At 45.7% G+C, this 12,309-nt stretch overlaps 1 protein-coding gene across 1 annotated transcript in view; it reads right to left on the bottom strand.

The window, feature by feature from the left end:
* LOC141091146 (saxiphilin-like) overlaps positions 1-12,309 on the bottom strand; it is a 137,192-nt gene that overhangs the window by 96,469 nt on the left and 28,414 nt on the right. The window contains exons 5-7 of the mRNA XM_073576544.1: positions 7,803-8,009; positions 6,187-6,402; positions 543-734 (exon numbers count right to left, since the gene is read on the bottom strand). Coding sequence (XP_073432645.1) covers positions 543-734; positions 6,187-6,402; positions 7,803-8,009 — 615 coding nt within the window. The remainder of the gene's footprint in view (positions 1-542; positions 735-6,186; positions 6,403-7,802; positions 8,010-12,309) is intronic.

The following is a 12,309-nucleotide window of genomic DNA, read 5'->3' as shown; positions in this document are numbered from 1 at the left end:
TCCATACATTAAACATGCAGAGGGCCTATTTTCTCCATGCACATGGGTGCAGTCTGGGCCAATACATTTCTATGGATTGCAAATTTTGGATCTGTGAAAGGTATTATCTTATTTTCTAAAATGGATAAATTATCAATTCCTTGTAAAAAGAAGCTATTTTGCGATTTACTTCTTATTACAAAATGTTTTTGCTCTCAAGAATGAAGAGATATTTAATTCTATAGTTTACTGCACATTGCCTAGGTTACCGGCCACCTCAGAGGAAAGGATATACGGAAGGATATAGCACTTGTAAGCTGACTGGCATTCATCTTGTAAGCGCTGATATGAAGTTGGCCGAATCTCTAGCTCCCGATGCTGTCTGGAGCACTTTGTCGATGCTGCGGAGTCATCGTTGCTTCCGCTAGCGGCATTGAGCCATCCGCTCGGCCATGGTCATACCGCACTAAATTCTGCATTTCATTGTATTAGCTTATACAATGGTATTACACTTTGATGTTGGTGCTTCCCTCATACTCTGTTGTACCCGCACCCGCTTGTACCTTTTTCAATAGATTTTTGTTCCGGTTCTTCCCACAAGAGTAATTTCTTCTTTAGGAGAACATTCAAAGGAGCGACCCAGCCTGCCGCCTCTCCCACCGCAGAATGACAGGATCTCTTGCCTTTCAATTGATCAAGTTGGAAGCTACTCGATTTTTTCACCACAGCGACGGCATAGTGCAGCGTCACAGGAGCTGGAACACACAATTAATGATGTAATAATGACCAAGAATGTTATAAACATTTTATAATTATTTTTCATGAAAAAAATGGGAAAAAAAACTTGATTACATGGTTACACCTTTAATAGTATAGAAAGGAAACACCTGTTAGGCTTTGAAACAACAACATATAGCTACATATACTGAAAAAAGACACAGGTCCATCAGGTTCACCTCTATCTCTAGATTATCTATACCCACAATGCTATTTGTTGAGAGAAAAGCATCCAACCTTTTTCAAATACTGATATATCTGCCATCACTACGTCTTGCGGTCAGGAATTCCACAGTCTGACTGCTCTAACTGGAAAGAACCCTTTCCTATTTGGCAGCCAGATTCGCCTTTCTTTCACCCATAATGAATTAATGAATGTCACCTGGTCCTTTGTAAGGTCTTTAAAAGGAGTAAGTCACATGTGAGTCTTTTAAATTGACCACACATGTTATACATATAAATGAGATCTCCTCTGAGACGTCTTTTTTACCGAGTTAAATAATCCCAATTTTTCTAATCTCACATCAGAGGAAAGACCTTCTATACCATGTAATAATCTAGATGATGCCTCTAGGCTAGGGACACTCGATCGTAGATTCTTTTTTCCTAGAGACTGTATTACTGCCATAGAAAATAGGTAAGTGCTATATTATGTACATATGGAATTTTAGAAAATTGGAAATGCAATATTGCTGGAAGAAAATTTTCAGTAAAATGAAGGCACTTAGCATATAATTGGCCAATGATGTTGCAGTTGGGTTCAAATACATTGGCCAATTTATGTAATAAGTACCTTCTTTTACTATAAATTTTCCTATAGCAATATTGCATTTCCAATTTTCAGAAATTCCATATGTACATCATGCAGCACTTACCTATTTTCTATGGCAGTAATGCAGTCCCAATTTTCTAGATTTACCATTCTAAACAATCCAGGCGCAGCTTTGTATTTTCTTACAATTCTTGTGTGGTAGGGGCCGGGATTGGGGGGTGGTCCACTGCTTACCACGTCCGGACGACACAGGCACCAGCGAAGCAAGGACAAGACAGAGGCCGAGTTCAGTTGTAAAAGTTCTGGATTTTATTCGTCGTCCTCCTGACGACCACAACCACGCACCGCAGTTCTTTACAGTTCTCCGTCTCCAGGCCCGGGTACCTGTACCTTTCCTCCAGTCGAAGTAACGTCCCTTGCGGATCTTTCGCTGGGGCTGTCCTAAACCAATCTACCGCCAGCGCTTCACCTGCCCGCGGTCGTCATCCAGTTGGTACCCCCGGGGCCTCGTCTGTCCTGCGGTCCGTCGGGTCAGGGCCATCCCCCTGACTGTCTCTTTCCTGTCAGTCCCCTCGCCGAGCTCTTCGCTGTTCTCCGTCTTCTGCCGAGCTCCTCCCGGGACTAGCCTGCCTGGAACCCCAACCAGTCCTATTTATCCCCTCACCGGAAATTCCCCTCCTGGGTTCCTATCTCCCCGCCCCCCTTGACTTAGCGTTTCTCAAGCCCTAAGCTGCTGTTGAGTCCTGAACTACTCCACCCTGCCATCTTGTGGTCATTTCTAGGTACTGCACTCTCTTGTCTGTCTTTCCCAGCTATCACCCTGCTGTCCTTGTCAATCTCCGTCCATAGTGCACCAACCGTTCCCTCCTACTTCCAGTCAAGTCTGTCCGTCAAGTCACCTTCCCCACACTTGTGTTAGCTGGCACCTGTTCACACTAGTTGGGATGTGCTGGTCAGTTTTTTTAGTGTGTCATCAGTGTTTGGTCAGTGCTTCATCAGTTGTTTGTAGAGTGTTTCATCAGTGTTTCGTCAGTGTGTCATGAGTGTTTGGTCTTGTGTGTCCTCAGTGTTTGGTCTTGTGTGTTCTCAGTGTTTGGTCTTGTGTATTCCCAGTGTTTGGTCTTATGTGTCATCAGTGTTTAGTCTTATGTGCCATCAGTGTTTGGTCTTGTGAGTCCTCAGTGTTTGGTGTTGTGTGCCATCAGTGTTTTCGATCCATGTGTCATCAGTATTTGGTTAGTGTGTCTTCACTGTGTCTTAAGTATTTTTCACATATGGATAAATAATTAGATTACAAAACTTCTAGTTTACTTTACAATGTTAATAGACTTGTATTGGCCCTTTTCATGTGTTGCAGTAAAAAAATGAACATGTGAATAGGCCCATAGACTATAATTAGTAGGTGCTGTTGTAATACATGTGCCGACTGGGGGGTGGTCCCTTTCGGCTGCAGAACAGACTGGAGGCAGAGGCAGAAATCCGTTCAATCAGGTCCAAACTTTATTCAGTGTCCTCTTGACATCCACAGCAGACACACCAGCTTCTGCTCCCTGGCCTGGGTACCTGTCACCTTCCTTCTGCTTCGATTGGTGAAGACCCTCCGGGTTATTTCACCATGGCTGCCGTTAGGCCCACGGCCATGGAGCTTCCCCCTGGCTAAGTCTGCCCGCTGTACACCTACTCACTCTTCAGTGTCCCAGCCGTCCGGTACCCAAACCTTCCATCAGTCGCTGCCGACCCTTCCTGCGGCTGCTTCCTCAGGGCCACCCCCCTTTCTGAGTAACCGTCTCTGGCTCTTCTCTGTCCTTCTTGAGATTTTCCTCTCTCCGTCCTCTCCTGAGCTCTTCTCACTTCTTTCTTCCCCGTGGGTGTCTCTCTGCCCTGCCCCTGGGACTCTCCTCTCTTATATCTCCTCTCTCTGGAAATCCCCTTCTCAGTCCCGTAACTCCGCCCACCTTGACTATGCAGTTTTCCCAGCCTAAGGCTAGTTTCACACTTGCTTTTTTTTGCAGCGCGTTTTTCCCACAAAAAAACGCATTGAAAAAATGCATACAAAAGCATACAACTGCTGCGTTTTTTTCAAGCATTTTTATGAGCATGCATGAAAAAAACGCAGCGTTTTTATGCGTTTGTATGCGTTTTTAGTGCGTTTTTACCGCGTTTGCGTTTTTTTCCAACATTAGGTGGCCCCTCACACTAACCCAAACCATGACTTTACTAACCCTAACCCTAACCCTAACCCTGACCCTAACCCTAACCCTGACCCTAACCCTTAACCAAACCATACTTAACCCTAACCCAAACCCTAAACCCTAACTAACCCTAACCCTAACCCTGACCCTAACCCTAACCCTAACCCTGACCCTAACCCTTAACCAAACCATACTTAACCCTAACCCAAACCCTAACTAACCTTAACCCTAACCCTAACCCTGACCCTAACCCTAACCCTGACCCTAACCCTTAACCAAACCATACTTAACCCTAACCCAAACCCTAACTAACCTTAACCCTAACCCTAACCCTGACCCTAACCCTTAACCAAACCATACTTAACCCTAACCCAAACCCTAACTAACCTTAACCCTAACCCTAACCCTGACCCTAACCCTTAACCAAACCATACTTAACCCTAACCCAAACCCTAACTAACCTTAACCCTAACCCTAACCCTGACCCTAACCCTAACCCTAACCCTTAACCAAACCATACTTAACCCTAACCCTGACCCTAACCCCAACCCTAACCCTAACCCTGACCCTGACCCTAACCCTAACCCTAAACCCCCTTAACTAACCCTAACTCTAACCCAAACCCCTAAATTCCATGGTTAACAAAAAAAAACGCATGTGCAAAAAAACGCATACATGAGCATGCCAGTGCGCATGTATGCGCATCCATAGGCTATAATGGCCATTTTTAGCGCAAAACGTGCGCATACGTGCGCATGCGCTTTTTTGCAGGGCCAAAAAATGCAACATGCTGTGTCTGGAAAATACAAACGCACACCCCAAAAAAACGCAGCGCATGAAAATCGCATACATGCGCTTACCAGCGTGCAGGTATGCGCACCCATGTTAAATATAGGGGAAAAAACGCATGCGCACGTATGCGTTTTTTTCCAGCGCAAAAAAACGCAAATGTGAAACCAGCCTAAGGCTTGCTGTTAAGGCCTTTTTCACACATCAGTTTTTCGCCGTCAGGCGCGATCCGGCTTTTTTTTGTAAAACCGGATCCGGCGAAATGCAATGCCGGATCCAGTTTTTCCCCATTGATTTGCATTAGTGCCGGATCGCGCCGGATGGCATTGCGTTTCATCCGTTTTTTGCCGGATCCGGCTATTTGTCTCATTCCGGCGTCTGGAAAAAAGGCTACTGTAACGTTTTTTGTCTCCGGCGAAAAAGCCGGAAGCGCCGGATCCGACGCTTCCGGCTTTTTGCCACAATGAAAGTCTATGGGCGCCGGAATGCGCCGGATCCAGAAAAAGACGGATCCAGCCACCAGATCCGTTTTTTTAAGTCTGCGCATGCTCAGATCCAATTGGCCAGCCCCCAGGAAACAGATATAACCTGCTAGACGGATCCGGCAGAAAAACGGATCCGTTTCTACAGTTCTCCAAAATTTATGCCGGATCCGTTTTTTCTAAAAATAGCCGGATCCTGCCTGATGGCAAAAAACTGATGTGTGAAAGTAGCCTTAGTCCTTTTCTCACTCCATCTTGTGGCCAAAACCCGGTACTACGTCGTCCTGCACTAATTCCCAGCTGTTAACCATACACATACGATGAAGCATAGTGCACATCATCCTTTACATGTTCTTTCCATCTCAGACAGGTCCATGGGTCAGTTCACCCCATACACTGAATCTGTGAAAAACACTGGCAGAACAGGGACGTGCAACACAGTCGTCTGAATGAGGCCTCTCTCTCTAATCATTGTTTCAATTGGAACAGACAGGAAAAGATAAGACTTATGTTCATGTTATATTTATAAAAACAAAAACTAAAGCAAATATAGAGACTATGACTAGTACTTCTCATTCTTGATCCACTTAGGCAGGTAAAATAGTTAACATGGCGTAGACAAAGGTGGCATACACAATGTCGAAGTAGATAACCACAGTATAAAATACTAGAGCCTAATAATAATATTATGAATTTTATTTTCGCGGCGCCGACATATTCCACAGCACTTTACAATTAAGCGGGGACGGCTTATAGCACTTTCCACTGCCAAGTATGATGCTTCACTGTAACACCAAATGGCTGAGCGTAGGGCGGGATTGGGGGGGGGGGGTTTGTTTTTCTGTTTGTGTAACAAAACATTTTAATAAAAAGGTTTTCCGATTTAAAAAATGGATGACGTGGCAGGCAAAGGTCCAAAAAGAGGGCGTAAAAATCAGGGCAAAGAATTTGTGATCTTTCATGTTGAATTGAACTTTAAGAAGAGAATTTATTAAATCTTTAGGACAGATTTATAGTGTTAAGAAGTTGCAAAATATGGTATATTTGAGCAAAAAGTAGTATTTTTTCGTGATTTTGTGTCGGACAACCATTTTATCTATTGTACATTCAGTAGATGTGTTGGAGCTTAGAAAAGAGGCCTTGGTCAGCCGGTTTCCCACAAACGTAATGCCTGACATACTCTGTAGTTCCTCACCTGAGACCTCACATGTAGGGGGTGTCTGTCCCGGTCCAGTTCTTGTACCCTTTATCTCTTCACCATTTTTGGTAACACACCAACTGTATCCGGTGCTGCCGTGGAACTGCAATGGACTAAAGTAGCCGTTTTCATCACAGTCAGGTAGAAAGGCTCCGAGTAAAGGTTCTGCGACACTCAGCACTTTATTACGTTCTTTTATGCAGGCTGTTTCACCTGATAACAAATATAGAAGAATTGGTGTTATTATCTGTATATGCATGACTATATTGTAGGGTGACCTTCATACTGAACTTTCATCATATATTTCTCAGTCCGTCAGAGCTGATGTAGTCCGAGCTTAGATCCACCTTCTTCTCTATCACTTCAGCATACAATGACAAGGAGCCCAACAATGGGTTTTCATGACGTTACACAATTGTACAGTCACAATGTATCAGTGATAAGTCATTATTGTAGTTGTAAGGTTTGGCCAGGACCGTAATCATGGCCGAGGACACCTGGGCATTAGTGTCCTGGCCTCCCTTCACAGGAGAATAATGTTCACTAGTCAGCATTCCTGTGTCTTCAGGTCCAGCTCCTTCAGGATCTTCCCTATGTCATGGGGGAACCTCTCCAGGTGGATTTATATTAACTGAGACACAGTCCATTTCAGCTTTAACAAGAACGTCTTTACTGGGTTCCTTACACAGCACATCCAAAGTCATCACAGCTTTTACAACAGTCTTTGCATAACAGTGTTCCTCTCTACACAGCTCTGCTACGGATATGCTTCCCTTGGTCTGTTTTTCCCCAGATGCAAGATCACTATTTACCAGAGTCAGTAGCCACTGGGAGAGCGATCTGCCCTTCTGTGCTGTTCCCTGCACTTGCACCACATGCTTTCTGTTCAGACTCACTGCATCTGTAGGTTCCTCTAGCCATTTTGCCCCAGCCAAGAGGGTATCTGCCCATGCGATGAGTTGCCACATACTGGAACTGCTGTTGGATCCCCAACGGTATCTGCCTGCTGCTGTGATGTCCTGTTGTGTTGGATAACTGGGCTTTACCCCTTCAACTTTGCGTGGCTGCTGTGTTGTCCGGGGCCTATAGCCCTTGTAGACGGTTCGGGTGTCCCTCGCCCTCTGGCTTAACCTAACACTTACACTTGCTTATTACACAGCAGCCCCTTCTATATTTAACCGTTACCTATACTAGTTCCTTAGTTACAACTATACCACTAGAATATCCCCCATTGGTGGCCAAAAGCTGACAATACACCCTCCCTATAACTTACATGGATACAATACACAGTATAAAAGAACAAGATATGATATGTACATATTACTGGAAATCGTAATACACGTAACTGCATAGCACTACCATTACTTATAGGCGGTAATACATTTACTCATGTAGCAATACCACAATATATCAACAAACATACGTAGAATTTACATTACACTAACACATGCGAGAAAAAAAAACTTGCGCAAATGTGATACCGGGACCACCTGAGAAGGAAAGGGAAAGCAGTAACATTCTCCAATCCCCTTACATAGTCTTATATCTGTAATCACTGCCTGTAATAACATCGATGCACAGGGAGAGGAAGGAAGAGTAAAGTAGATTCTTACCGGAAGCTTCACATGGTTTTGGAGGTTTTCCAGGGAAATTTCTGGAACCAAAAACCTCTTCCCCATATTCATCCACGCACCAGGTGTAGACATGGGACTGCTGAGGTCGATAGTTGCCCTTTTCATCACATTCCGGTACAAAAACTGCTGGTGAAGGTTTAGCACTGAGCAGTTTCTGACGTTCCTTCAAGCAGGGAGGTTTGTTTGCTGAAAATGGATATATAACCAAGAGTTTATGAAGCCGCTTATTGCTGTGTATGTGGTATCATATCATGTCCTGAAGCATTGCATGTCTTTTTTTTTCTAAAATAGCGATTAAAGTTGTAGTTTCTGATTGGATGGCTACTTTTAATATAATGTAAAGGTTTAGTCCAAAGGTGTACAGTCAGTATACACGGCGGCTCCATTGTACTCCTTGTATATCAATGTGTTTTAATTGAGAATGACATAACGAAGGGATTGCCCACACCTGTCCATGAAATAGCCTTGGAGTCAATTGTCCAATTACTTTTGGTCCCTTTAAAAGCAGGGTGGCACATGTTAAGGAGCTGAAACTCCTAAACCCTTCATCCAATTTTAATGTGGATACCCTCAAATGAAAGCTGAAAGTCTGAACTTCAACTGCATCTGAATTGCTTTGTTTAAAATTCATTGTGGTAATGTCTAGAACCAAAATTAGAAAAATGTTGTCTCTGTCCAAATATATATGGACCTAACTGTAGGGTGACTAGAAAAGCAGGGCTGTGGAGTCGGAGTCGTGGAGTCGGAGTCGGTGCTCATTTTGGTGGAGTCGGAGTCGGAGTTGGAGTCGGTATAAAATGGACCGACTCCGACTCCTAAAATATATAATAAATTGGGTACAGTAATTCAATGCAGGATGTGCTGAATATTTTTTCATAGGAGTTTGGGAAAGTTATGAAATGTCCTATAAATGGCTGTTATATTCCTGATCTAAGGCTACATTCACACACAGCGTTTTTCCTGCGTTTTTTGAGGATACGTTTTTCAGCTGCAAAAGCTGATCATCTTTTTAAAAAACTGCATCACCTGAAAGGTTTTTGAGCTCATAGATAATGTTACTCAATAGCAAAAGCAGATTAGAAATCTGCTCTATCTATCCATTTATCCATATCTGTCTATCCATATCGTATCTGTACCAAAACGAATGAAAACCGGGTAGTACACCAATATATATTCTGTTCTATCTAAATATCTTGATTATTGGATCATAAAAATGATTAAATGTCTGAGGTTCACATTGTACTACAATAAATTTTTCACTTAAATATAAGCAATATGTGTGGGAGTCGGAGTCGGAGTCGTGGAGTCGGAGTCGGTGTAAGGGAAATTGAGGAGTCGGAGTCGGAGTCGCAGGTTTGGCTTATCGACTCCACAGCCCTGTAGAATAGGCTGGACTGTATGCCTCCCACACACATGTGCCCGTCATCCTGCCACATCTGATGTAGTTCCCCTTATACTCCCTATGAGGGTGGCTAATCATTACCCTAGTGGTGGATGCAATCTTCACTCCCACTCCCTTCAGTGTTGGCAGTCATCAACCTCTCTCCTTCACCTGGGATAACTACACTGACCAAATCAGAGTAAATGTTTAACCTACAAAAAAGAGGAGTACTAAGCCAATGTAAAACATTTCATCTTTATTGATTATATAGTTAAATGGAAATATACAAAGGAAATCATTTACAAAACAGAAAACGCCTGTGACGACTCTTGGAGTGGACCCTCTGGGTCGTGACACCAACCCTCCCAGGGCGAGCTGACCTAGTGAAGACCACCCCCTATACAGGGAGTGTCAGGGGCAAGCCCCAGGGGGTGATGCACCACGACTGCTGGCACCAGGCGGCCGGCTCACAGGAGACACGAGTGGGTGAGTGTGTCTGCAGGAACGTGTAAAGCGTGGACACGGGAACACGTGGTATACAGAGACTTCGTTCGTCCGGGTGTGAGTGAAGCAGGATGCGTGCAAGGAGCACGTCAGAGCACTGAGTCAGGCAGCAGGTGTGCCAGGAGGTGTAACAGAGTACAGGAGCAGGGTGTGTGCCAGAGGGCACAACTGAGCATAAGACAGAGCGCAGGATTGGTACGTGTGCCAGGAGGCACAACAGAGTAAGAGACTGAGTACAGGATCAGAGCATGTGCCAGGAGGCACAACTGAGTATGAGACTAAGCACAGGGTCCGAGTGTGTGCCAGGAGGCACAACTGAGTATAAGACAGAACACGGAAACAGAGTGTGTGCCAGGAGGCACAACTGAGTATAAGACAGAGCACGGAATCAGTGTGTGCCAGGAGGCACAACTGAGGATGAGACAGAGTACAGGGTAAGAGCGTGTGCCAGGAGGCACAACCGAGTATGAGACAGAGCACAGGTTCAGAGCGTGTGCCAAGAGGCACAACAGAGTGCAAGGCAGGGGACCTGAATACAGCGCACAGCCAGGCAGGGACACGGCAGACCAAGCCAGGAAGCTCAACAATAATCAGGCACCTCCCCTAGGGGGAGGTCGTCTGATATAGCACATCACTACTACTGGTTCCGGGTCAGGACCTAGCCAGAAAGCACATGACCACTACAGGTTCCGGGTCAGGTCCTCCATTACCATATAGAGGACCGAGCCCTATACAGCACTGACAGGAGCGCGCAAGCGCAAACGTGACATGTAGGAGGAGACCCGGGAACGAGAGCTGCGCATGCGCACCCGACGGGACCCCCGGAGTGACCGCGGCTCCGGAAGAGATGACGTCGGGACCGAGGTCCCGCCCCCAGGTGAGCACGGCGTGACAGTACCCCCCCTTTACGACCCCTCTTTCTAAAACTGGAGAGGAACTTAGACAAAATCTGGGGTGCGTGGATATTCTCCCTGGGTTCCCATGACCTCTCCTCGGGGCCAAAACCCTTCCAATCGACCAAGAACATGGTTCTCCCTCTTACCTTCTTCATGGCCAAAATGTCATTCACCTCAAACTCATCCCCCAAGCCAAGAGGCTGGGGTGTGTGGCCTGGAGAAGGATGAAATCGGTTAAGAACCACAGGTTTTAGGAGAGACACATGGAAGGAATTGGGAATACGGAGTGAAGGAGGCAGCTTCAATTTGTAAGCAACATCATTAATCCGCCTGAGGACCTCAAAAGGACCAATGTAATGGGGTCCCAGCTTGTAAGATGGTACCTTAAGGCAGATGTATTTGGTGGAGAGCCACACCTTGTCACCAGTGAGAAATGGAGGAACGTCCAGGCGCCTCTTGTCAGCATGTAATTTCATTCTGTCCCGTGCTTTCTCGAGAGCGGGTTTGGTCTCCTGCCATACCCTGGAGAACTCCACAGACAGAGAATCCGCAGCAGGTACCCCCGAGACAGGAAGTACCGGTAGAGGCACATTGGGATGCTGACCAAAGACGATGAAGAAAGGAGACTTGGTAGACGATTCACTGGAGTGATTATTGTAGGCGAACTCAGCCCAAGGAAGTAGACCGACCCAGTCATTCTGATGAGCATTAGAAAAATGCCGGAGGTAGGATGTAAGGATCTGGTTGGTACGTTCCACCTGCCCATTGGTTTGAGGGTGATAGGCGGAAGAGAAATCCAATGACACTTTCATGAGTCCGCATAGAGCTCTCCAGAATTGGGAGGTGAATTGGATCCCTCTGTCTGACACGATGTGCTGGGGGAAGCCGTGAATACTGAAGATATGGGAAATGAAGATCTTCACCAAGTCAGGAGCAGAGGGTAGTCCTGGAAGAGGAATGAAGTGGGCCATCTTTGAAAATCGGTCTACAACCACCAAGACCACAGTACAACCTGAAGAACAAGGCAGATCAGTAATGAAATGCATGGCTATGTGCTGCCATGGACCCGACGGAACGGGAAGCGGGAACAGAAGACCAGAGGGTGGTTGTCTGGGTATCTTGTTCTGGGCACAGGACGGGCAAGATGCTACAAAGTCTTTAACATTCTGGGAGAGTGAAGGCCACTAATAATGGCGAGAGATTAAGTCCAAAGTCTTTTTGACACCAACGTGGCCGGCAATCTTGGACGAATGTCCCCAATTTAGCACTCGTTTTCGGTTATTCTCAGCCACAAAGGTTCTTCCCGGAGGTAACGTGGTTAACTTGACAGGAGCCACAGTAATTACTTTGGATATATCAATGATATGAGAGGGTTCTTCCTCTGCATCAGACGACAGGAATGATCTTGACAACGCATCCACTCTAACGTTCTTATCGCCGGGCCGAAAATGTAGCTCAAAGTCAAAGCGGGCGAAGAATAGGGACCACCTGGCTTGCCGAGGATTGAGCCTCTGTGCGGACTGGATGTACGCCAGGTTCTTATGGTCCGTGAAGATCTTGAATGGATGTATGGCACCTTCCAGTAAGTACCTCCACTCCTCCAAGGCCAACTTAATGGCCAATAGCTCTTTGTCGCCAATGGAGTAGTTTTGCTCAGTGGAGGAAAATACTTTAGAAAAGAAGCCACAGGTGACAAAACGTCCAG

Source organism: Dendrobates tinctorius, unplaced genomic scaffold (assembly GCF_039654945.1).
Source record: "Dendrobates tinctorius isolate UK_male_01 unplaced genomic scaffold, ASM3965494v1 ptg000049l, whole genome shotgun sequence".
Classification (NCBI taxonomy): domain Eukaryota; kingdom Metazoa; phylum Chordata; class Amphibia; order Anura; family Dendrobatidae; genus Dendrobates; species Dendrobates tinctorius.
This window is presented reverse-complemented; position numbering and strand designations above follow the sequence as displayed.